Here is a 27403-nt window from a genome sequence, read left to right as displayed (position 1 = left end):
ATTAAAAAGTCAGGAAACAACAGGTGCTGGAGAGGATGTGGAGAAATAGGAACGCTTTTACAATGTTGGTAGGAGTGTAAATTAGTTCAACCATTGTGGAAGACAGTGTTAGATTCCTTGAGGATCTAGAACCAGAAATGCCATTTGACCCAGCAATCCTAATACTGGGAATATACCAAAAGGATTATAAATTCTACTATAAAGACACATGCACACATATGCTTATTACAGTACTATTCACAATAGCAAAAACTTGGAATGAACCCAAATGCCCATCAATGATAGACTGGATAAAGAAAATGTGGCACATAGACACCATGGACTACTATGCAGCCATAAAAAAGGTGAGTTCATGTCCTTTGCAAGGACATAGATGAAGCTGGAAACCATCATTCTCAGCAAACTAACACAGGAACAGAAAACCAAATACTACATGTTCTCACTCATAAGTAAGAGTTCAAAAATGAGAACACATGGACACAGGGAGGGAAACAGCATACAGCAGGGCCTGTCAGGGGTTTGGGGGGTTTAGGAGAGGGATAGCATTAGGAGAAATAACCAATGTAGATGACAGGTTGATGAATGCAGCAAATCACCATGGCATGTGTGTATCTATGTAACACACCTGCACATTTTGCACATGTACTCCCGAACTTAAAGTATAATAATAATAATAAAAAATAAGGAAAGGGAAAAAAATGCTGTGTTTTTTAGACAAACGAATGCTGAGGGAATTTGCCACTTCAAAGCCAGCACTACAAGAACTGCTAAAAGGAGTTCTAAATCTTGACACAAAACCTTGAAATACATCAAATTAGAACCTCCTTATAGCATAAATCTCTCAGGGGGTATAAAACAATAACACAATGGAAAAAACCCCAAGGAATTCAGGCAACAACTAGCATGTTGAATAGAATAGTACCTCACATCTCAATAATAGCATGAAACATAAATGGTTTAAATGCTGCATTTAAAAGATACAGAATGGCAGAATGGATAAGAATTCACCAATCAAATATCTGACACCTTCAAGAGATTCACCTAACACATAAGTACTCACATAAACTTAAGGTAAAGGAGTGGAAAAATATATTCCGTGCCAATGGGCACAAAAACCAAGCAGGAATAGCTATCCTCTTATCAGACAAAATAGACTTTAAAGCCACAACAGTTAAAAAAGACAAGGACGGACATTATATGATGATAAAAGGACTAGTCCAACAGGAAAATATCACAATCCTAAATGTTTATGCACCCAACACTGGAGCTCCAGAATTTATAAAACAATTACTACTATACCTAAGAAATGAAATAGATGACAACACAATAATAGTGGGGGACTTCAGTACTCTACCGGCAGCACTAGACAGGTCATCAAGGCAGAGAGTCAACATGGAAACAATGGACTTAAAATATACCCTAGAACAAATGGACTTTGCAGATATTTACATAGCATTCCACCCAACAACTGCAGAATATGCATTCTATTCTTCAGCTCATGAAACATTCTCCAAGATAGAACATATGATAGGCCACAACACAAGTCTCAATAAATTTAAGAAAATTGAGATTATATCAAGTACTCCCTCAGACCACAGTGGAATAAAATAGGAAATCAACTCCAAAAGGTACCCTAAAAACCATGTTTATACTTGGAAATAAATAACCTACTACTGAATGATTGTTGAGTCAACAGTAAAATGAAGATGGAAATTAAAAAATTCTTTGAACTGAACAATAATACTGACACAACCTATCAAAACTTCTGAGATTCAGCGAAAGCAGTGTTAAGAGGAATGATCATAGCATTAAATACCTACATCAAAAAGTCTGAAAGAGCACACATAGACAGTTTAAGGTCACACTTCAAGGAACTAGAGAAACAAGAACAAACGAAGCCCAAACCCACAAGAAGAAAGGAAATGACTAAGATCACAGCAGAACTCAAGGAAATTGAAACAATAACAAAAAATACAAAAGATAAATGAAACAAAAAGCTGGTTCTTTGAAAAGACAAATGAAATTGATTGACTGTTAGTGAGATTCACCAAGAAAAGAAGAGAGATCTAAATAAGCTCAATTAGACATGAAATGGGAGATATTACAACTGATATCACAGAAATGCAAAACATCATTCAAGGCTAATGTGAACATGTTCACATGCACAAACTAGAAAACCTAGAGGTGATAGATAAATTCCTGGACATACATAACCCTCTTAGATTAAACCAGGAGGACATAGAAACCCCGAAGAGACCAATGAGAATCAGTGTTATGAAAATGGTAATTAAAAAATTGCCAACAACAAAAAAAGTCCAGGACCAGATGGATTCACAGCTGAATTTAATCAGATATTCACAAAAGAATTGCTTCCAATCTTATTGAAATGATTCCAAAAGATAAAGAAAGAAGGAATCCTCCTTAAATTATTCTACGGAGCCAGTATAATCCTAATACCCAAACCAGGAAAGGACATGATAGAAAAAAAAAGAAAACTACAGACCAATATCCATGGTGAATATAGATGCAAAAATCCTCAACAAAATACTAGCTGACAAAATCCAACAGCATATCAAAAAGATAATCCACCACAATCAAGTGAGTTTTGTACCAGTGATGCAGAAATGGTTTGACACATGCAAGCAATTAATGTGATACATCACATAAACAAAATTAAAAACATAACTCATATGATCATCTCAATAGAAGCAGAAAAAGCATTTGACAAAATCCAGTATCGCTTTATTATTAAAACCCTCAGCAAAATTGGCATAGAAGAGACATACCTTAAGGTAATAAAAGCCATCTATGACAAACCCACAGTCAACATTATACTGAATGAGGAAAAGTTGAAAGCTTTCCCCTGAGAGCTGGAAAAAGACAAGGTTGCCCACTTTTACCACTTCTATTCAACACGGTACTAGAAGTTCTAGCCAGAGCAATCAGATAAGAGAAATAAATAACGGACATCCAAATCAGTAAAGAGAAAGTCAAACTGTTGCTGTTCACTGATGATGTGATCATATACCTAGAAAACCCTAAAGACTCCTCCAGAAAGTACCTAGATCTGATGAATGAACTCAGTAATGTTTCAGGATACAAAATTAAGGTACACAAATCAGTAGCACTGCTATACACTGACAGCGACCAAGATGAAACTCAAATCAAGAACTCAACCTCTTTTATAATAGCAAAAACAAAAACAAAACAAAACAAACAAGCAAAAAACCACTTAGGAACATACTTAACCAAGGAAGTGAAAGACCTCTATAAAACTGTAAAACGCTGCTGAAAGAAATCATAGATGACAGAAATAAATGGAAACACATCCCATACTCATGGATGGGTAGGATCAATATTGTGGAAATGACCATACTGCCAAAAGCAATCTACAAATTCAATGCAATTCCCATCAAAATACCACCATCGTTCTTCACAAAATTAGAAAAAACAATGCTAAAATTCATATAGATCCAAGAAACAGCTGGCATAACCAAAGCAAGACTAAACAAAAGGAACAAACTTGGTGGCATCACATTACCTGACTTCAAACTATACTATAAGGCTATAGTCACCAAAACAGAATGGTACTGGTATGAAAATAAGCACATAGACCAATGGAACAAAATGAAGAACCCGGAAATAATGCCAATACTTACAGTCAGCTGATCTTTGACAAAGCAAAGAAAAACATAAAGTGGGGAAAGGACACCCATCAATCAAGGACTAGATAAAGAAAATGTATACTATTGAATACTACTCAACCATGAAAAGGGGGAAAAAATGATGGCATTTTCAGCAACCTGAATGGAGTTGGAGACTATTATTCTAAGTGAAGTAACTCAGGAATGGAAAGCCAAACATTGTATGTTCTTATTTAAAAGTGAGAACTAAGCTATGAGGATGCCAAGGCATAAGAATGATACAATGGACTTAAGGGACTCAGGTGGAAGGGTTGGAGGGGAGTGAAGGATAAAAGACTACAAATTGGGTACAGTGTACACTGCTCCAGTGATGGGTGCATCAAAATCTCAGAAATCACCACTAAAGAACTTATCAATGTAACCAAATTCCACCTGTTCCCCCAATACCTATTGAAATAAAAATAAAATAGAAATACCTACAAATTAACCCAAATGTTAATTTTTGTATACATGATGAGGCAAAATTATGATACTAACTGATAAGTCAACAGGAAGATTCACGTTATCATGTCATTCAATATGCCAGTTCCTGAAGTGACAATGCTGTCTAGGCAAGTAAGAATTGTCAGAACACAAATACTCCTAAGTGAACCAACCACTTCTAGAATTACTTTCCTCTTAACCATTTCTCCGTGCTTCACTCTAGTGTCTATCTTCAGCCATTGTTCCAATATCTCACCCACTAATTTTCTGATATAGTAAACATGCTTGAACTTTAGTGTGAAATGATCATGAGAAAGAAGTGATCAGTTTCATGAAGCTGATGAAAATTGTGTTGGATTGCCACTTGAATGAAATGTAAAGGACATATTGAGAAATATGTCCTTGCAGACATGACAAATAGGTCTTTGCAGACATAAAACAATTAAAATGGAAAAAAGAACAAACGAGAAAAATATAAACAAATTCAAAAGAGAAAAATCTGTACAATAAAGAAGTGATGCCCCTGTGGTGTCACTGACCGTTTTAAAAAAAATCAATCTATTATTATTATAATTATAATTACTATTATTCCTCGATGTAAAAAGTTAAATAAAGGTTGTTTTGAATTTTCATATTTTAATTTTCTGAAAAATAACATCAAGGAAAATCCTTGATATTTGATTCAGTCTTTTTAAAATTTTTAAAAATTAAGGACACATTTGTGATCATAACTAAACTTTGGTTAAGGATAAGATAAAACATTTATAATTTATAATTTTATTTTTCAAAATACTGTTTTAAACATGTCTGTTTTCCTCTGCATATTATAAAATGAGTTGAGATTTTAAAAATATTGATTTTATCAGATATTTTTCTCCCATAACCAGTAATTCTCAGATAAAGCCTGCCTGTAATTCTGTCTTACCCAATGACTATACCTGCCATTTCAGACAGCAGCCAGGGCAATCACATTTATTGATATAACAGAAGGAGGCCAGAGTCACACAATAGTGTTATTCTCACTTTTTTTAAATTTCTGAGCATACCTTTGATATTCCAGACAGAGAGAATAGATTAAGACAGAATCTCATTTTTGAGTCCAATTTTATTTCATAAAAGTACATTCGGGAAACATTTGTAATGATGTGAAAACTAAGTATCATCCTAGAATTAAGGATTCAGTCAGTTGGGAAAAAAGCAACGTCAGAAGGGAAGAGTCAGTGTTGCCTGGAAAGGGTTCTGTGGCTTCAATTCCCAGGGGGTGTCCTGGCATGGGAGTGGGCTGACAATTGCTCAGGAGGTTTGGTGACCTATGTGCAAAAGGGACCTTCAAAAGGGACGCATGTAAGCTTTCAAAATCCTACATTGTAGTGGTGTTGTGTAGCATCAGAAGTGCAAAAATGATGCATTTCAACATTTCCTGGACTCATTGGGAAGAGGTCAAAAGAATTTACTCAGAAATTAGTACAGCAAGAGTAAAAGAGAGAGAGCCAGCCAACCCAAAGCCTTGTGGGTTGGATAAATAGACATTTTAGCTGAAAATCAGTGTAGCCTGAGGAGCAGACATGGATGTAGATACCTGAAGTGATAGTGGCATGACGAAATAACCAGACGGTCAAATAGGTTCAAGCATCTCACAGAATCATAGCTTGGACAGAGCTCATATATAATCTGGTACCTGTGCTCAGTGCCATGATACCAGGCAAGGACCTATACACTTATATGCAACGAAGGAAGAGTGTAGGTAGTGTTGGGTAAATCCTAAATTGATGGAATTTAATTTGAAACAAACAAGATCTTCACATGTCCGAGTATAACTGGAATGAACTAGGTTAGATTTTCTTGGAGGTTACAAAGAAAAACTAGGTGGTTATATTTTTGCATTGATGAGTTAGGGAATTGGAAACGCGTCTGCTCTCCTATTACTTTTTCTGTACAGACTCAGCATATTGATTTTTCCTGTGATGCCAGCCTCTGGTGGCTGGTTAGCCTGGAGCACTTGACAATTGCTTTCTGGGAAGTTAGGCAGGTCCTCAGAGCAAGAGGTGGAAGGGAGATTTTTTTCTATTATGTGACATAGGTCCTTTTTAATCCAGAAGTTAGTAATAAAAATTGTGGCAATATTCCATTATTTAAGAAGATGGAAAAACTGGCATTTTTTGTAACTGATATGACCCAACACCCAGAACAATGCCTACCTATAGCAGGATTTCAGTAAGTATATGTTGAGTGAATAATTGGAAAGTAATTTTTAAAATGATATTACATTAAAGTTATTACTCTACCCACAAATGCAACTTCAGGTTTTGCAATAGTGAAAAGAAAAAAAAATTAGATAAGCTCTACCTACAGTTTAACAATGCTATGTTTTACATTTCTATATATAATATACCTAGGGTAGTGTCTCTATGGTTGAAGCCTTTCCTGACCTCTCAGGTAGGAGCATGGAGACATTGCGCCTAACTCACTGACAGAGCAGCTCTTCAAATCCTACATGAGGTTTGAACTGTTTTTCTGGAAGTTTATGTTATGGTATCTTTATGTAGGTAGATATGGGAGTAGATAGAACTCTCTTAATGTAGCTTGTCTTGAAAATTGACATTCTGTGTTTAATATTTAACTCAATAATAATTTATATTTGGAAATCTGATATTCACTATTATTTGACACCTTCGTTTTCCCAATACTTCCTTTCTAACTACAGTAATGTCCCCATAATGCTATTAAAATTGATTTCTCAAAATTCGCTTGTCACAATTTTGTTGCTCATGGATGTAAGTGATTTTATTGGTTGACCATCACATGATCTTAAGCCCTTTCAGTTTAACCATAATGCTCATGCTCTAAGCTATTAAAATAGTTTATCTAGTTATCAATGCTTAATGGAATGGTCCTTTCAACTTGTAACTTCCAGTTTTGCTGTGTTCTTTTGGATGCTTACCATCCTTGACGCCAACACAGACCAAGAGCTTGACAACATACTGCGCTGTTACTTGAATGAGTTCAAAATTAGAATTTCATTTTTGCCATTTTGAATTTTTACCACAGTTTACTGTTTTGTTTGTATATTCTACCCTTACCTATTGCCACTTAATTTGAAAGTTTTATTATATATTAAAATTTACTTATAATTTGTGCATTTCCTCTGTGTAATTTCATATGGATGTTTTTGCTGCATTTAAATCATTAAGCTATAGTGGATGTCACTTGTTTCCATCTTTCTTGAGATTATTTCTTCATCAGAATTTTTCTTAAGACACTTATTACTTCCCTATTTCTCAGGCTATAAATGAAAGGATTTAGTAAGGGAACTACTATTGTAAATAAAATTGCAGCTGGTATATCTTTATCCCCTTCTTCGAGCAAATTTGGTCTAACATACATGAAGAAAAGAGACCCATAGAATAATGAAACTGATGAAAAGTGGGATGCACAGGTAGAAAAGGCTTTGGCCCTTCCCTCTTTGGATTTCATTCTGAAAATAGTAAGAAGAATATAGAGATAAGATATTAAGACACTACCTATGGTAAAGACTTGAATTGAACCTGAGAAGATGAATAGAACCAGTTCATTGATATAAGGGTCAACACGAGAGAGTCTATACAAGGGAAGAATGTCACAGTAAAAGTGGTTGATGTGATTCGATCCACAGAAAACTAACCTAAATACAAGCCCCACATGAATCATGGAATGCAGGTTTCCAGCTATGAAGGCCCCTGTGGTCATCTGAATGCAGAGTTTCTTGGACATCATGATGTGGTACTGCAGTGGGCTGCATATAGCCACATAGCGGTCATAGGCCATTGCTGCCAGAAGAAAGCAGTCTGCAGTTTCCACAGTGCAGAGAAAATAAAACTGTACTGTACATTCATAGAGGGAAATCCTTTTGTCCTCAGAAAAGAAGTTCTCTAACATTTTGGGAGTAATGGCACAGGCACAGCAAGAATCCACAAGAGCCAGGTTTCCCAGAAAGATGTACATTGGTGTGTGAAGTCGGCGGTGTGTAAATATCAGTGCCACCATACCAATATTCCCCACCATGGTGATCAGATAGATGGCAAAGAACACCACAAACAGCAGAGTCTTCAGCTCTGGGTGATCTGTAAACCCCGTGAGGATAAACTCATTTTTCATGGTATGATTTTCTTCAGCCATTCCTGACTTGTCTGAAAAACAATTGTGGAGAAATAAGGTACTAATTTATAATATGCCACAACTATTGAGGTCTCTTTGGCTTAAAGGAAGGAGAGCATCTTCAACAATGCTTCCTCATGTTGCCTGGACTTTGGTGCATGCCCCGCTCATGAGGAGAATGAATTTCCTAAAGAATTACCTCTTTGGCTAGTTATGAAATATATTTTCAGTACCCTTTAAAATCATTTTTAAACCATTTTAATAGTACCTAATAGTAGCTTTTCAGTCCTCTCTGTCCTTCCACCCTCCACCGTCAAGTAGGCCCCAGTGTCTGTAGTTCCATTCTTTCCGTTCATGTGTACTCAGTGTTTAGCTCTCACTTGTAAGTGAGAACATGCAATACTTGGTTTTCTGTTCCTCCATTAGTTTGCCTAGGATAATGGCCTCCAGCTCTGTCCATGTTGCTACAAAGGACATGATCTCATTCTTTCTTATATAAAAATAAAAGACTATTTTTATATGCCAATGTTAATAGCAGCATTATTCATAATAGCCAAAAAGTGGAAACAACCCAAATGTCCAAGGATGATGAAAAAATAAATGGTGACATATACATACAATGGAACACTATTCAACCCTAAAAAGGGATGAGATTCTGACATGTTACAACATGGATCAACCTTGGGGACATAATGCTAACTGAAATAAGCTAGTCAAAAGAGGACCAATACTCTATTACTCCATTTACAGGTACCTAGAGTAGTCAAATTTATAAAGACAGAATATAGAGTGGTGGTTGTCCATGGGAGGTGGGAACGGGGGGCTATTTCTTATTGGTTACAGAGTTTCAGTTTGGGAAGATAAATAAAGTTCTAGATGAGTAGTGGTGATGACTGCATTAATACAACAATGTGAATGTACTTAATTCTATTAAACTACACTCTTAAATATGACTAAGATGATAAATTTTATGTTATGTATTTTCTACCACAATAAAAAATTTAAATGCCTATTTTGAGTTGTATATTCTTAGTAATTTACTATCTCAAACACTACTGGAGTGTACACTTAAACATAACATGCTTTGGAAACAGGCTATTTTTAAGGTATTTGTACCCCTCTGGGGTGGGAAGGAAAAGGGATGTGGGTGGAAGTGGGGAGGAGACAGAGAGATTAAGGGAAATGAGAAAAAATGCCTATACTAGAAACCATCCAGGTTATTTATATACAATTTATGCATACAATGTAAAATTATTCATGTGTGCATGAAATTCAAATGCCATCAAAAATTCAAGAAAAAGTTAAAAGTTGACAAATTTATTTATATAAGTATATATAAAAAATCATGAATAAAAGTCAAGCATCAAACAAAAACTAGGAGACTGGAATAAATAGGATATTGTTTCTCTAGTTGTATTTTAGGAAGGAATTAGTACACATAATCACTAGAAAACAGGTCAATGGCAGGAACATAAAAATCTGAAGGAAATATAATTTTTTACAAATTAAAAATTTTTAACTTCATTACTAATCAGAGAAACATAATTTGAAATAGCTACGAGGTTATATTTATTTTGTCTATTAAAGTGGCAAGATGTTTTAAAAAAGAAATGATAGTATATAGTGGTAGCCAAAATTGGTGCAATTATTGGAAAATAATTTGTAATAAATTAAAGAAACTCTTAAACATTCACATCCTTTGGCCAATAATAATGAATTGACCAAAAAGAAATAATTAGAATCTCCCACAAAGATTAACATAAAATGATGCCTATTGTAATTTCATTCATAATCATAAAAAATTCAAAACACCTGAAAGTGGTGGTATAACCATTTAGTCAGTTAGATGAAATAAATGTGAATCATTCACATGATGACATATTGTACAATCATTAAAAATACTGTTTACCTTGGAGATTATTGTAATGAAAAAATAGATAGAAATATGTTATGTAAAAACAAAATAGAAAGTTTTATAAATAAAATAATTGCAATTTCCAAATAAATGCTTACATATGAAGGTTAAACAGTAACATGAAAATGCATCAAAATAGTACTAGTTTTTTCTATGCAATAAAATCAGAGGTCAACTATTTCTCTCCTTTATATTTTCCTCCATTTCAAATTGTCTGCAATGGCTATTGCTTCAATAATCAGCAAAGAAATTTTTTATTAAGCAAATAAAATGGCATGTTTTTAGGTCTGCAGTGTTTTATAACTTGATTAAGTCCACAATAATCATGGGAATTTAACTAATGTTTTCTGCATTTTACAATTCTGCTGTGAATAATGTTATAATGGATTCATTGAGCAGCTGCCTACTCCACTTTTATGATAATGGCATCACCAGTTATAAATAATAGTAATTTGCTGGCAATCCTGCATCTCAAACTATTCAGGCATATGTTCATATCATGTGGTAATGCAATCTTAAGGTCACCTCCTCTATGGAAGCAGTTATCTCTTTGCTGTCAACTTTTACTCTTTCAAATATCATGTGTTTTCATTGTATTCCTAGATTCTAGGGTGTTCACATTTATTAAAATTTTGGGATTTTTTTTTTTTTTTTTTGAGACGGAGTCTCGCTCTGTCGCCCAGGCTGGAGTGCAGTGGCGCAATCTCAGCTCACTGCAAGCTCCGCCTCCCGAGTTCACGCCATTCTCCTGCCTCAGCCTCCCGAGTAGCTGGGACTACAGGCGCCCGCCACTGCGCCCGGCTAATTTTTTCTATTTTTAGTAGAGACGGGGTTTCACCATGGTCTCGATCTCCTGACCTTGTGATCCGCCCGCCTCGGCCTCCCAAAGTGCTGGGATTACAGGCGTGAGCCACCGCGCCCGGCCCAAAATTTTGGGATATTTTAAAAACTTTCATTATCTACTCATTATATGTACTTATAGACAAAGAGTTCTTACCTATTGGGGAGCATTTTGTTTCAATCTACCTTATTTATCTTTGTTACTTTGGGAATCATTTATTAATTGAGCTGATAGTTATTGGATGCTCGCTTTATGCTACCTACTTGCTTTGAAAGGTTAACTGACCCTCCTAGATATTTCTAGATAGACAGTTTTCTGGGTATTCATTAACCACAACTATACTCCGAAGAGGAAAACCATTTTGGAAAGATAAAAAAAGATCTCTTCTTTTTGGTTTCTGAAAATATTACTAACTTTCAAATCTCAGATTACTTGAAGATGATGTATATATACATATTATATATATTTTAAATTTATTTTTTGAAACAAGGTCTTACTCTGTTGCCCAGGCTGGAGTGCAGAGGTACAATCTTGGTTCACTGCAACCTCCTCCTCCCAGGTTCAAGAGATTCTCCTGCCTCTGCCTCCCAAGTATGAAATTACAGGCATGCACCACCCACCTGGCTATTTATTTTTTGTATTTTTAGTTGAGGCAGAGTTTCACCATGTTAGCAAGGCTAGTCTCAAACTCCTGACCTCAAGTGATCCTCCCCCCTCAACCTCCCAAAGTGCTGAGATTACAGGCATGAGCCATTGCACCCAGCTGATGTAACTTTAAGATAAATATTTTTAAAATAACATTTGAGGCCGGGCGCGGTGGCTCAAGCCTGTAATCCCAGCACTTTGGGAGGCCGAGACGGGCGGATCACGAGGTCAGGAGATCGAGACCATCCTGGCTAACACGGTGAAACCCCGTCTCTACTAAAAATACAAAAAACTAGCCGGGCGAGGTGGCGGGCGCCTGTAGTCCCAGCTACTCCGGAGGCTGAGGCAGGAGAATGGCATGAACCGGGGAGGCGGAGCTTGCAGTGAGCTGAGATCCGGCCACTGCAGTCCAGCCCGGGCTACAGAGCAAGACTCCGTCTCAAAAAAAAAAAAAAAAAAAAAAAAAAAAAAAAAAAAAAAAAAAAAACATTTGAAACTTACATAATTTGAATAACTTTTTCATTAACTGCCTTGCCCTTGCCAGCTTGAAGTTACATAATATAAAATTTCCTTCAGTTCATCCAGTTGTCTATTGGCCAGATAGAAATAAGTTTTACGATGATATTTTATTTCTCTAAGAATCAAAAAGAAACTAGAACATTCCCCAAAATTATATTGGGGTTTGAAAGACTGGTTTGAAATTATAGTCCTTACTCATATAATTTGTAGGAATGCCCAGCACAAAAATTTTAAACACTATTTCATTGTAGAAGTTAATAATTCATTTCATCAAGTTTATAAGTAATAGGACAAACTACATTATTCAGATAAGTTTCATAGTCTTCATTAAGGTATTCTGTTATTACTAAAAATGTGTGCTTTTATCTCTTGGTATAAATTTAGGCTCCTAAGAATTTCAGAAGTGATACAAATGAATGATAGTCATTTGCTTAAAGCTTACACAATAGACTTCAGATTTAAAAAATAATTTAAAGATCTTAAAACATTGAAAAATTAGAGTTTTAAGAAAAAAAAAAACCTTAAATAACTTAGAGAAAAAAATGTTTCATGTGATTAATATTTCTAGCAAAAATAAGTTTTAAATTCTTTCTCACCTGAATTTTCCCTGCTAAGAGTTTTAGAGGGGCCAGTTGGTTGCCTGATAACAATTTTTAATCCCACAATTAAGCTCTATCTTCTTGATCATTTGGGAGAATAGTTCTACAAAGAGGTTGATGCCAATATTTATGTCACCGGTAGAGAATGGTTCAGATATCTGAAATAATTCTAAAGGGATTTAGTTGGCATTGACTTCAGAGCACGGCCTGAGAGACCTAATCCTTTGAACATCAGAGACTTACTAAATTGGAAGAGCACATTCTGAGAGACGTAATCCTCTGAACATCACAGACCGTACTCCTCTGACACCTAAAGAGTAAGGCAAATTCCAATTTCTAAACAAATTTTAAGAGCCATGTTTTGGGCACACATTTACCTATGTAACAAACCTGCACGTCCTACACATGTTTCTGGAACTTAATAAAATAAAATCTAAAGAAAACAGAAATGTTTTAATTTTTATTCATTTGAGTTCATACTACTTACCCTTACCACCAATCTGAACAGAAGATCCTTAGTGGGAAGAAAACATTCCCACTGCAATAGTCAGCCAAGGCTTCATGGAGGAAGTGGGAACTGAGCTAGGATTGGGTGCCTCAGAGAGATTGCTTGCTGAGATCAGAAGATGAAAGCAGCACCTTTCCCACCCCTTTTTAATGGCAGTATTTAGTTTGTAGAATCTTCCATTGACATTTCATTCATAATGTCGCTAACTTTATACCTTAGTTACTAAACTTTAGAAAATTTCTTCCAAATCCAGAAGCAGCTGCATGAAAGCCTTCTTGCTTCATAATGCCACCTCGCTTTCAGGACTCTCCTATCATTTTGATTTTTTTTTTTTTTTTTTTTTTTTTTTTGGTCGTTGTTTGTTTGTTTTTTTGACAGAGTTTTGCTCTTGTTGCCCAGGCTGGAGTGCAGTGGCGTGATCTCGGCTCACCGCAACGTCTGCCTCCCGGGTTCAAGCGATTCTCCTGCCTCAGCCTCCCGAGTAGCTGGGATTACAGGCATGCACCACCATGCCTGGCTAATTTTGTATTTTCAGTAGAGATGGGGTTTCTGCATATTGGTCAGGCTGGTCATGAACTCCCGACCTTAGGTGATCTGCCCGCCTCGGCCTCCCAAAGTGCTGGGATTACAGGCATAAGCGACCACGCCCGGCCCTTTTATGGTGTTATGACTCCTACTGATTAATTGATTGCCCACCAGTTTCAAGTCTCCATTTGTTTAGGAGAGCTTATCAGGATTCACTGGGGGAAAACCTCCACCAGATGAAGAATGATGAATATTGCTCTTACCCAGGAAATAATGTAGGATCAGTGAAAAGATTCATAGGAGTCAGTGAAAAAAATCATGCAACTCATTTCTTGTTACTCTAATTTTCCTACAAATTTTTGAAAACTTTTATGCTTTCTTTACAATTATGAAAAGTCCTTATATTCAGAACTACAAATCAGCTTCCACTTATTGTGTCATTTATTCATGCAGTAAATACTATATGGTGCCTACGTGTTACCATCATAATTATAGATTCTGTTCTCATGGAACTTACATTCTAATCGAGGGAAGCAGGCAAGCAGATATAAATAAATACATGAAGAAGAAAAAAGCAGAAATTACTACATGCTATGCTGGAGGTAAGATAGGGTAGATGTGATAAACAATGACTGGGAGTTACTTTAGATACAATGATTAGAAAAAATGTTTAGGAAAAGGTGAGCAGTCAAGCTGAGACATGAGTAGGAAAAAGTCAGCCATGACAGATGAACACGGTAGGTTACCGAGGAGAGGTAGTGAAAGTTCCTCAAGGCAGAAATCACTTATGCATATTTGAGGAACCCGTAAAAGACAGACCACAGTTGTTGGTGATGGGTTTGGAGAATTGATCTTTTTGGGTTGGTAACAGAGATTATGAAATTTGTATTTCATCTTTAGAGCTATGAGAAGCCTTGGGAGGGTATATTAATTTCCTATTGCTGCCCTAACAAATTATCACAAACTTAGTAGTTTAAAACAACAAAAATTTATTAGTTCACAGTTCTGCGGTTTAGAAGTCTGAAATATGTCTCACTGAGCTAAAACCAAGATGTTAGCAGGGCTGGGTTCTGTTTTGGAAGCTCTGGTGAGAAATTTACAGTCTTTACTTTTCCTAGATTCTAGAGTCTGCTCTTATTCCTTGGCTCATGGGCCCCCTTCTATCTTCAAACCCTGAAATGATTGGTTAAATTTTTTTCACATTTTCCAGCCAAAATGAATGGCTTAAGTAAAAAAAAAAAACACAAAAAAATTTTCTCACACTGTATCATTTTGATTTAGACTCTTCTGCTTCTGTCTTCAACATGTAAAGAATTATTTTGGGCCCATCTGGATAATTTTTTTATTTTAAAGTTAGCTGATTAGCCACTTAATTCCATCTGCAACACATTTGCAGTTTCCCAGGATTAGAATGAGGTTATCTTTGGATGGCCATTATTCTGCCTGCCAAACGAGAGATTTTTAAAGCAGAGAAATGACACACTATTATTACATTTTAAAAAGGAACATTGTATCAATTTTTAATAAAGTGGATCAAGATGCATTTATTGAGTTGAAGAAGATTGGAAGAGGAATAATCTTTCAGGAAGTGAGGAGGTAAAACTACGAGTTCTACTTTATCTTTATTGTGTTTGAGATAGCTATCAGTTATCTGAGTGGGGATGTCACATAGGCAATTGAATATAAAAGACAAGGCTGCAGATTAGAGGTTATCAGCACATATAAAGTGCCAGAACTGAATGAGATTATCTAGGTGCAGTAAGAAGGTAGAAAAGAGAAGGGTGACTGGTCAAGAGTCCTCTGGGTCTCTATGGTTTAGACTAGACTACATTGTCTAGCAATGGCCTGGTGGGAGGAAAATTCAGTGGTATAGAAGTTACAGGAAGTACCCTAAAATGGATGAAGCCAGAATGCCAAGTTATAGAACTGTGAACTAATAAATTTTTGTTGTTTTAAACTACTAAGTTTGTGATAATTTGTTAGGGCAGCAATAGGAAATTAATATACCTTCCCAAGGCTTCTCATAGCTCTAAAGATGACATTTCTTTAGTTGATCTCAAATAAATTTGTCGAGGTTCTGACTCCATTAAATCTGAGTTTCAGGAAAACAACTTTGTGTTTGACTCACTGCTTTATTCTTTATGCTACATTCTGCATGTTAATATGACATAGATGAGAAATCAATAAACAAATATTATATTGAGTGCCTTTTATGTAACACAAAAGATTAAACCTATGAAATAAAAGTAGCTTTAAACTGAGATTGTTATAAAACAACAAGAACTCAAATTGAATGTAATGAATATTGGTTTTCTTTTCTGATCATGTTTGCCGAAAAGCTCTTTAAGCTGATAACTTCAGTAAAGTCTCAGGATACAAAATCAATGTGCTAAAATCACCAACACTTCTACATGCCAACAGTCAATCCAAGAACCAAATCCCATTCACAATTGCCACAAAAAGAATAACATATCTAGGAATACAGCTAACCAGGGAGGTGAAAGAGCTCCACAAAGAGAACTACAAAACACTGCTCAAAGCAATCAAAGTTGACACAAACAAATAAAAAAAATCAATTTTCATGGATAGGAAGAATCAATACTGTTAAAATGGCCATACTGTCCAAAGCAATTTATAGATTCAATGCTATTCCCATTAAACTGCCATTGACATTTTTCACAGAACTAGTAAAAAACATTTTAAAATTCACATGGAGCCAAAAAAGAGCCTAAATAAATAAGGCAATCCTAAGCAAAAATAACAAAGATGGAGGCATCATGCTATCTGACTTCAAATGATACTACAGGACTACAGTGACCAAAACAGCATGGTACTGGTACAAAAACAGACATAGAGACCAATGGAACAGAATAAAGAACCCAGAAATAAGGCCACACCTACAACTCTCTGATCTTGAACAAAACTGACCAAAACAAGCAACGGGGAAAGGACTCCTTATTCAAAAAATGGTGCTGGGAAAACTGGCTAGCCATATGCAGAAGACTGAAGCTGGACACCTTCCTTAAACCATATACAAAAATCAATTCAAGGTAGATTAAAGACTTAAATGTAAAACCCAAAACTATAAAAATCTTGAAAGACAATCTGGGCAATACCATTCTGGACATAGGAACAGACAAAGATTTCATGACAAATATGCTAAAAGCAAAAGCAAAAATTGACAAATGGGATCTAATTAAACTAAAGGGCTTCTCTGCATAGCAAAAGAAACCATCAATAGAGTGAACAGGAAACCTGCAGAATGTGAGAAAATATTTGCAAACTATGCATCTGACAAAGATCTAATATCCAACTTCTATAAGGAACTTAAACAAATTTATGAGAGAAAAACAAACCCATTAAAAAGTGGGCAAAGGACATGAACAGACACTTTTCAAGAGAAGATGTACATGAGGTCAACAAGCATATGAAAATAAGCTAAACATCACTGATCATCAGAGAAATGCAAATCAAAACCACAATGAGATACCATCTCACACCAGTCAGAATGGTTATTAAAAAGTAAAAACACAAGGATGCTGGAGAGGTTGTGGAGAAAAAGGAACACTTTTACATTGTCGGTGGGAGTGTAAATTAGCTCAACCATTGTGGAAGACAGTGTGAAAATTCCTCTAAGACCAAGAGACAGAAACACCATTTGACCCAGGAATCCCATTGCTGGGTATATACCTGAGCTAATATAAATGTTTCTATCATTAACCTGCACATGTATGTTCATTGTAGCACTATAAACAATACCAAAAACATGGAATTAACCTAAATTCCCATGAATGTTAGACTGGATAAAGGAAATGTGGTACATATATGCCGTGGAATACTACGCAGCAATAAAAAATGAGATCATGTCCTTTGCAGAGACATGGATGGACCTGGAGGCCATTATCCTTAGCAAACTAAATGTAAGAACAGAAAACCAAATACCATATGTTCTCTCTTACAAGTGGGAGCTAAACTATGAGAACACATGGACATGTAGAGGGCAACAACACACATTGGGGTCCATTGGAAGGTGAAGGGTGGAGGGTAGGAGGTTGGAGGTAGGAGAGGATCAAGAAAAATAATGAATGGGTACTAGGTTTATACCTGGGTGATGAAATAATCTGTACGACAAACCCCCGTAACACAAGTTTACCTATATAACAAACCTGTACATGTATCCCTAAACTTAAAAATTAAATAAAAATAAATATTTGCTGGTTCTTTTTTTTTCTTTTTTCTTTTTTTTTTTTTTTTGAGACGGAGCCTCCATGTGAACACCATGGAGGTCTTATAACCTCCAAACCTTTTCCCAGATACTCATTTTCCCCTTGGGGAAGTAGTTACACCTGCTGCCCAAACCATGGTGACCGCAAGAAGGCACTGCTCTTCCATTCACATTCACTCTCACCCAGATGATCCCCGGTAGCAGAGGAGAGTAGGAAGGATCATTTACTAGATCTAGGAGATAACCACTGGAAACAAAATTCAGTAATATACAACCAGAAGAACAGTTCTTCTTCTTCTTTTTTTTTTTTTTTTTTTTTGAGACAGAGTCTCGCTCTGTCGCCCAGGCTGGATGGAGTGCAGTGGCGTGATCTAGGCTCACTGCAAGCTCCACCTCCCGGGTTCACGCCATTCTCCTGCCTTAATCTCCCGAGCAGCTGGGACTACAGGCGCCTGCCACCACGCCCGGCTAATTTTTTGTATTTTTTTTTTCTTGTTAGTAGAGACAGGGTTTCACCATATTGGCCAGGATGGTCTCGATCTCCTGACCTCGTGATCCGATTATAGGTATGAGCCACTGAGCCCAGCCTAGAAGAACAGTTCTTAACCCTTTCACCCTACTTAGAAAGCTGGTAAGCTGGCAGGTGACATGACTTCATGACATACTCCCACGTGCCCCCTAGGTTTTGAACAATTGCCCATTAGCTAGCTAACTGGCTCTGATTCCTCTTCATTTTCTCCCACAGAGAGCATATTGTTTTGCAGAAGAGTGAGGAAGGTATCACTGAAGTAATCTGGAATCCACTATACTTTCTTTTTTTTTTTTTTTTCACCCTGGAGATGGAGTCTTGCTCTGTTGCCCAGGCTGGAGTGCAGTGGTGCTATCTTGGCTCACTGCAACCTCTGCTTCCCCGGTTCAAGTGATTCTCCTGCCTCAGCCTCCTGAGTAGCTGACTATTCGCATGCGCCACCACGCCTGGCTAATTTTTGTATTTTTTTGTAGAGACAGGGTTTCACTATATTGGCCAGGATGGTCTTGATCTCCTGACATCGTGATCCACCTGCCTCAGCCTCCCAAAGGGCTGAGATTACAAGTGTGAGCCACCACGACCGGCCCACTATACTTACTTTTTAAAAAGTTAGTCATATTTCAATTATGGAACGTTGTTATTAGTAACACTTCAGTTGTGATGCATCTCATAACCAATTGTGACAGATCAGGGTGTTAAAATATTAATAGCATGAAAGCTGCTGATCGTGATAATCTGGTTTATATGACTGAGTTGCTCATCTTGTGCTTATGGTTTGCTACAGTGAGACCCCCTTACCCATATCCACATCTGCCTCTGAAAGACAGATGCTGCCTTTTCCTAGTCATCTGGCATAGCTCAGCTCCAGAGATCCATTTCCAAGAGTCTGAGGGACAGAAGAGCAGGCAGGAGACTCACTCCTTTTTGTTGTTTAGGGCTTAGCTCTTCCCTTATGTAATTGACACTAGGAATGGCCAGCTCTTCAGGGAAGAGTCCAACCTTAATAACAAGGGCATAGCCATATGTTTAATAGTATAATCATATCAAAATATCCTACAATTAAGCTTAGCATCTGTGTAAGACTGGGAGATGACATTTAATCTTCACTTTGAAAGATATGTAGACATTTTCTCAGCAAAGAAGGGTTGGAAATGGAATGACAAGCAAAATACCAGAGACATAAAAGCCAGGAAGTTTTAGAGGAATGAAAACTAGTCTCCAGTCTTGCTGGATGTAGGATGTATTAGAGAACATGGTATTCGTCATTATGTGATGGGTAAATTACTCACTGGTGATACAATTTTGATATTTCTGCCTGAAATAAATATTAAATGAATCAGCTATTCATAATCAAGTAATTGCTCAGGAGGAGTTCTAAAGTCATTAGGTACATAACAGAAAGGATGTTTGATTTTATTGTAGGCAGAGTAAAAGTCAAATTTCCTAAGGTAAATGTAGGAACCAAGATAGAATATGGTAGACCAAGCTGTGCCCAACAGAGATATTCATAACTAGAGACATGGAACCTACTTTCTTTCACTTTTTTCTTTCCTTCTTTCCCTTCTTTCTTTCTTCTTTCATATATGCATACATTTATTTTGTATCCTTTCCTCCAAATATATTATATGTCCACTTTATGCCAGCCACAATTCTAGGCACCATGATTAAGCAATAAACAAAAGTAGATATGGTATCTGCACCTCCCCTTAAAGAATTTGGGGCAAGGCATAAGAGAAAGACATTAACCAATCACCCAAATGCTGTGAAAGTACAACTTCTCTATTATGAAGGTCCCTGGAGATCTAAAACTTGTAATAAAGAGGTGTAGGCTAGTCTGAAAAGATCGTATAATGTAGCAGTTAACCCCATGAACTCTGGAATCAGGATGCCTAATTTTGAATCTTAGCTCTATCACTTTCTAGCTGCTCTTGGGAAAATTACTTAACCTCTCTGATCTTTAATTTTCTCAAAGAATAATGTATATTATAATGAATTATGTTCCAAAAATGGAGATTAAAAAAGATAGTTTTAAAGATTTACTACATTATTATGTGTAAAGCACAAGAAAAAAGCCTATTACATACTAAGTGCTTGATAAATACTAAATGTTGTCACCACCACCACTATTACTTATGGTGAGTCACAGTGGCGTGGCGGGGGGGGACCTTAACAGAAAGATTTCCTTGAATAAGTGATAACTGAGCTGAAATCTGGAGACTGAAGAGAAGTTACCAGGGAAGGGTAGAGTGAGCGAGTTGTGAGGAGAATCTATATAATAAAGGCCTTATTTCCGGAGGGAACATGGCAAGTTCAAGGTACTGAAAGAGGGTCAGTTAGGCAAAGAGAGTTGGGGAAAATTGTGCAAGAGAGGTGAACAGGGAAGAGACAACAAGTAGTATTATAAACAATATAAATAATTTGACTCTTTATTCTAAGAGCAATGAGAACCCATGGAAGGTTTTGATAAAGAAGGTTGACATGATTAGATTCTCATTTTGTAAAAATCCGGGCCACATGTGGTGGCTCAGCCTGTAATTCCAGCACTTTGGGAGGCCGAGATGGGCAGACTGTCTGAGCTCAGGAGTTTGAAACCACCCTGGGCAACATGGTGAAACCCCGTCTCTACTAAAACACACAAAAAATTAGGCAGGCATGGTGGTGTGCGCCTGTAATCCCAGCCACTCGAGAGGCTGAGGTGGGAGAATCTTTTAGGCCTGGAAGGCGGGGTTGCAATGAGCCAAGATCATGCCACTGCACTCCAGCTTGGGTGACAAAAAACAAAGCAAAAAACAAACCCATTGAAAACCAAATCTGACTGAATAATGCAGAATATATTGGAAGTTAGAAAATTGGTTGTGGATAGATGATATAGGCTGGCTCTATGTTCCCACCCAAATCTCATCTTGAATTGTAATCCAAATTGTAATCCCCACATGCTGGAGAAGGGAAAGGACTTTGTGGGAGGTGATTAAATCATGGGAACAGTTTCCCCATGTTGTTCTCATGATAGTGAGCGGGTTCTCATGAAATCTGATGCTTTTATAAGGGGCTTTTCCTCATTTGCTCAGCACTTCTCTCTCCTGCTGCCATGTGAGGGAGGACATGTTTGCTTCCCATTCTGCCTTGATTGTAAGTTTTGTGTGGTGTCTCCAGCCATGCAGAGCTGTGAGTCAATTAAAACTCTTCCCTTTATAAATTACCCAGGGCAGTTCTCTACAGCAGTGTGAGAATGGACTAATATAGCAGACTAACTATTGAAAATTTCTAGGAAAGAGATTACAGTAGCATGTAGTAGTTGGTGGAGATAAGAATGGAATGGACAAATTGGAGAAGTATTTAAGTAGAATGAGCAGAACTGTGTGCTGGGTTGGATGTAGGGTTCAAAGAAGGGTCTATAATTCTGGCTTATGCAAGAGGGTGGTGATGACACTCACTCAGACTGGACCATGGAACAGGATTAGGTTTGAAGAGAGAGGACAGCAGGAAATAAGTTTGATTTCACACATGCTGAGTATGAGGCACATTTTTTTTTTTCCAGAGACAGTGTTTTTTTTGTCACCCAGGCTGGATTGCAAAGGTATGATAAAAGCTCACTTTTACCTTCAACTCCTGGGCTTAAGCAATCCTTCCACCTCAGCCTCCCAAGTAGTTAGGTGCACACCACCATGCCCAGCTAATTATAAAAAATATTTTTTTTTAGAAACTGGATCTCACTGTGTTGCTTAGGCTGATCTGGAACTCCTGGCCCCAAGTGATCCTCCCACCTCAGCCTCCCAAAGCCCTGGGATTACAGGTGTGAGCCACAGTGCCTGACCCTGAGACTTCTAAAAGAAGACGTTTAGAAAGTTTGAGGCTTAGCAATGATGTCTGAATGTATTTCATGTGAAGATATATATTTACGTATCAATTAGTTAGAGGTGGTGCTGAAGCCTAGGGAGAATGTATAGATAAGAAAATCTAGAGCAATGCTGTCCAATAAAACTATAATGTAAGCTACATATGTAATTTAATATATTCTACTAACCTAATTAAAAATAATAAAAATGTGAATTAATTTTAACGATATATTTATTTAACTTAATATATCCGAAATATTATCATTTCAACATGTAATAATGTAAAAAATTAATAGGATATTTTACTTTATTTTAATCTCACCTCGCCTTAGAAATCTGGTTGGTTTACAAACACCACATGTTCTCACTCACAGGTAGGAATTGAACAATGAGAACACTTGGACACAGGATGGGGAACATCACACACCAGGGCCTGTCATGGGGTGGGGAGAGGGGGGAGGGATAGCATAAGGAGATATACCTAATGCAAATGACGAGTTGATGGGTGCAGCACACCAACATGGCACATGTATACATATGTAACAAACCTGCACGTTATGCACAGGTACCTAAAACTTAAAGTATAATAATAATAATAAAAGAAATCTGGTGGGTTTACTACACTTAGAGCACATTGTAGTTCAGACTATATACATTTTAGGCACTCAATAGTCACATGGCTAGTGCTACCAGTTGGACAGCACTTACTTGTCTTAGAAAGGAGTGGAAAGGGAGGATAAAAGAAAGAGAAGAAAGAAAGCAATTGGGAGAAGAGGAGAGAGAGTGTAGTATGGTAAAAATCAAGGAGATATTATATTCTAGAAGAAGTGAGTCAAAATATTCAACTGATATCAGCTTTCGCTTCTGTAATAGTCAGGGTCAGCTATCATAGGGTTTTATAGTCCGGGCTCAAGACTCCCAAGCGTATACTAAGACCAACAGGAAGACATTCAACATCTCCAGGCTTCATACTATCATCTATGGCACGGCCATTATCCTCACTCCCTGTATCCAACTTATTATCAAGTTGTCATCAAGTTCCATGGATTCTTCCCTAATAAACATCTCTCATTCTAGTCACTTGTGTTGTTGTTGAGGTCTGTATCCTGTGATTTTTCATCTCATGTAATTCAGGGCTATAAAATACCATAACAAACATTGTTTGGTACCATAACATTGAACTGGTACCAAAAATATTAAAATTCTGTCTCATAAATACATAAGAGAGCTTGTTCATATCAGTGAGCAGTTCTGTTAAGACAGAAACACTATGAGGGACAGCAAAGAAAAGATTTCATTAATCATGGATACTTTTACAGACATTATAAAATGTTATTATACTATAGTAGTAATTTTGTTGGAATTATTGACATCTTATTTAATACTCTTGTGTCTTCTTGTTTTAGATAATGGTGCTAAAATATCTAATATTTAAAGTGTATTATAAAAAACACAAAAATGTTTGAGAATCATTTCTTTATTGTCTCGTTTCTGTGCTATTACAATACTGCCACGTGTGATGACTCTGTCCGTCTGTCTTGCTTACATCCATTTTATACATAGGTATATCACATTTTATTGCATTTCACTTTAGTGTACTTCACAGATATTGTGTTTTTTACAAATTGAAGATTTGTGACAACCCTGTGTCAAATAAGTCTATCCATACCATTTTTCAAACAACATGTGCTCACTTTCTGTCTCTATGTCATGGTTTTGTGCCACAATATTTCAAAACTTTTCGTTATTGTTCACTCTGTTACGATAGTCTGTGATCAGTGATCTTTGATGTTACTATTGTAATTGTTTTGGGGTGCTACAAACTGCACCCTTATAAGACAGCAGACAATTAATAAATGTTGTGTGTGCTCTGACTGCTCCACTGATCAGCTGTTCTCTCATTTCTTTCTCTCTCTTCTTGGGCCTCTCTATTCCCTGAGCCAAAAAAAATATTGAAATTAAGCCAACTAATAACGCCATAGTGGACTCTAAGTGATCAAGTAAAAGAGTCACACATCTCTCACTTTAAATTGTAAACTAGAAATGATTAAGCCTATTGAGGAAGTCATGTCAAAAGCCGAGATAGGCAGAAGCCTGCGCCTCTTGTGTCAGTTATCCAAGCTGCAAATGCAAAAGAAATGAAAAGTTTTTCTCTAGTGAACACACAAATGATAAGCAAAACAGCCTTACTGCTTATATGGAGAATTAAAAAAGGAAAACTGAGGTGACAGCGCACCTATTTACAGCATGGTTTACTCAATATTGTAAGCCCATTGTTGAGACCTATTGCTCAAAAAAAAAAATCCCGATTTATTTCAAAATATTATTGCTCATTGACAATATGCCTGTTCACCCTAGATCTTCGATAGAGATGTATAAGGAGATTCATGTTGTTTTCATATCTGGTAACACAACATCCTCTTCTGCAGTCTGTGAATCAGGTAGTAATTTTGACTTTCTAGTCTTATTATATAAGAAATACATTTCATAAGGTAATAGCTGCCATCATTAGTGATTCTTTGGATGGATCTGAGAAAACTAAAACTTTCTGGAAAGAATTTATAATTCTAAATGCCATTAGGAACATTCATTATGGGTGGGAGGAGGTCAAAATATCAAAAATAACAGGAGTTTGGAAGAAGCTCATTCCATGGATGACTTTGAAAAGCTCCATAGTTCAGTGGATTAAGAAACTGCACATGTGGCAGAGATAACGAGACCTAAAATTAGAAATGGAGCCTGAAGATGTGACAGCATTGCTGCAATACTGTGATAAAACTTGAATAGAAGAGTTGTTTCTTATGAATGAGTAAAGAAATTGTTTTTTTGAGATAAAGTCCACTCCTGCTGAGGATGCTGTGAACATTGTTGAAATGACAACAAAGGATTTAGAGCATTGCATAAACTAAGTTGTTAAAGCAGCGGCAGGTTTGAGAGGTTTGATTCTAATTTTGAAGGAAGTTCTACTATGGGTAGAATGCTCTCGAACAGTGCCACATGCTACAGAGAAACCTTTTGTGAAACGAGGGTTCAGTCAATGTGGCAGACTTCATTTTTGTCTTTTTTAAAGAAATTGCCACAGCCACTCCAACCTCCAGCAAACGCCATCCTGATCAGCTGGTGGTCGAAGCCGTCATCATGAAGGCAAGACCCTCCACCAACAAAAGATCACTATTCCCTGGTCTCAGATGATTGTTAACATTGTTTAGCAATAAATTATTCTTAAATTAAGATATATACTTTGTTTTTTGGCATAATGTTATTGTACAATCAGTGGACCATAATAAAGAGTAAACATAACTTTTATATGTACTAGGAAACCAACATATTTTATATATACATACCTTCTGAAGGTATCTGCATATATGGCCCTTTGTTTATAGAAACTTTTCTACAACAGCCAAACTTGGGAACTACCCAACTAGGCCACAGGTTTTCCTGCTTCCTTTTCTTGCCTTTGCCAACCTGCCTACCCTGTTTGTTACTCATTTCGTTCTAGAATCTGCCTGGTGTCAGATTGATCTTTAGTGTTTTTCTTGGTTATCCAGGTTAGAATTCTGTGCCACTGTTTAGGTCCTATGATAGACACACTTGCCCTGCCCTTTGCCCCTGGACCTACTCTCTGGGTCACATACACACAGTTCCTGTACAAATTGACTAAGGCTTTTTGTGCCTTTTTTTTTTTTAAAGTTCCAGGCGGAACTTGCAGGTACATTTGTGCCCTGGTGGTTTGCGGCACCTATTCACCCGTAATCTAGGTTCCCTCTCCTCACCCCCCACCCCCTCAACAGGCCCCAGTGTGTGTTGTTCCCCTCCTGTGTCCATGTGTTCTCATTGTCCAACCCCCACTTATGAGTGAGTACATGCGGTGTTTGGTTTTCTGTTCCTGTGTCAGTTTGCTGAGGATGATGGCTTCCAGCTTCATCCACGTCCCTGCAAAAGACATGATCTTGTTCCTTTTTATGGCTGCATAGTATTCCATGGTTTATATGCACCACGTTTTCTCTATGCAGTCTATCATTGATGGGCATTTGGGGTGGTTTTCATGTCTTTGCTATTGTGAATAGTGCTGCAGTAAACATATGTGTGGATGTGCCTTGATAGTAGAATGATTTCTATTCCTTTGGGTATATGCCCAGTAATGGGATTGCTGGGTCAAATGGTATTTCTGGTTCTATATCCTTGAGGAATTGCCACACTGTCTTCCACAATGGTTGAACTAATTTACATTCCCACCAACAGTGTAAAAGCGGTCCTATTTCTCCACAGCCTCACTGGCATCTATCGTTTCTTGACTTTTTAATAATCCCTATTCTGACTGGTGGGAGATGGTATCTATTGTGGTTTTGATGTGCATTTCTCTAATGATCAGTGATGTTGAGCTTTTATTAATATGTTTGTTGGCTGCATAAATGTCTTCTTTTGGGAAGTGTCTGCTCAATCTTTTGCCTACATTTTGATGGGGTTGTTTTTTTATTTCTTGTAAATTTGTTTAAGTTCCTTGTAGATTTTGGATATTAGACCTTTGTCAGTTGGATAGATTGCAAAATTTTTCTCCCATTCTGTAGGTTGTCTGTTCACTCATGATAGTTTCTTTGGCTGTGCAGAAGCTCTTTAGTTTACTCTGGCCATGCAATTTCACTTCGCTTTGGAAAGGGCCAGGATGACATCATCAGAAATTTAACACTGCGGGAATGACCCTCAACCAATAAAAATGGGGGCTAGGGCCAGGTGCAGTGGCTCATGCCTGTAATCCCAGCACTTTGGGAGGCTGAGGCAGGGGGATTACCCGAGGTCAGGACTTTCAGACCTGCCTGACCAACATGGCAGAACCGCATCTCTACTAAAAATACAAAAAACTAGTTGGGCCTGGTGGCGCACATCTGTGGTTCCAGGTACTCGGGAGGCTGAGGCAGGAGAATCACATGAACCAGGGAGGCGGAGGTTGCAGTGACCTGAGATTGCGGCCACTGCACTTCAGCCTGGGCAACAGAGCAAGA

At 37.2% G+C, this 27403-nt stretch overlaps 1 protein-coding gene across 1 annotated transcript; it reads right to left on the bottom strand.

Moving 5' to 3' along the window:
• Positions 1 to 4935: 4935 nt before the first annotated feature.
• On the bottom strand, positions 4936 to 12878 carry OR5K1 (olfactory receptor family 5 subfamily K member 1). The gene is made up of 2 exons (XM_007986101.3): positions 12778 to 12878; positions 4936 to 8293 (listed from the first exon to the last, which is right to left on the bottom strand). The coding sequence occupies exon 2, from the start codon at positions 8280 to 8282 to the stop codon at positions 7356 to 7358; it is 927 nt and encodes a 308-aa protein (XP_007984292.3). The 5' UTR covers positions 8283 to 8293; positions 12778 to 12878; the 3' UTR covers positions 4936 to 7355.
• Between the last annotated feature and the right edge of the window lie 14525 nt (positions 12879 to 27403).

Source organism: Chlorocebus sabaeus, chromosome 22 (genome assembly GCF_047675955.1).
Source record: "Chlorocebus sabaeus isolate Y175 chromosome 22, mChlSab1.0.hap1, whole genome shotgun sequence".
Taxonomy (NCBI): Eukaryota; Metazoa; Chordata; class Mammalia; order Primates; family Cercopithecidae; genus Chlorocebus; species Chlorocebus sabaeus.
The sequence above is the reverse complement of the archived record's forward strand: the minus strand, read 5'-3'. Positions and strand labels throughout refer to the sequence as shown.

What these genes read in the sequence shown, in the direction of transcription:
- OR5K1 (XM_007986101.3), bottom strand. Translation starts at nt 8,282, where the DNA reads ATGGCTGAAGAAAATCATACCATGAAAAATGAGTTTATCCTCACGGGG.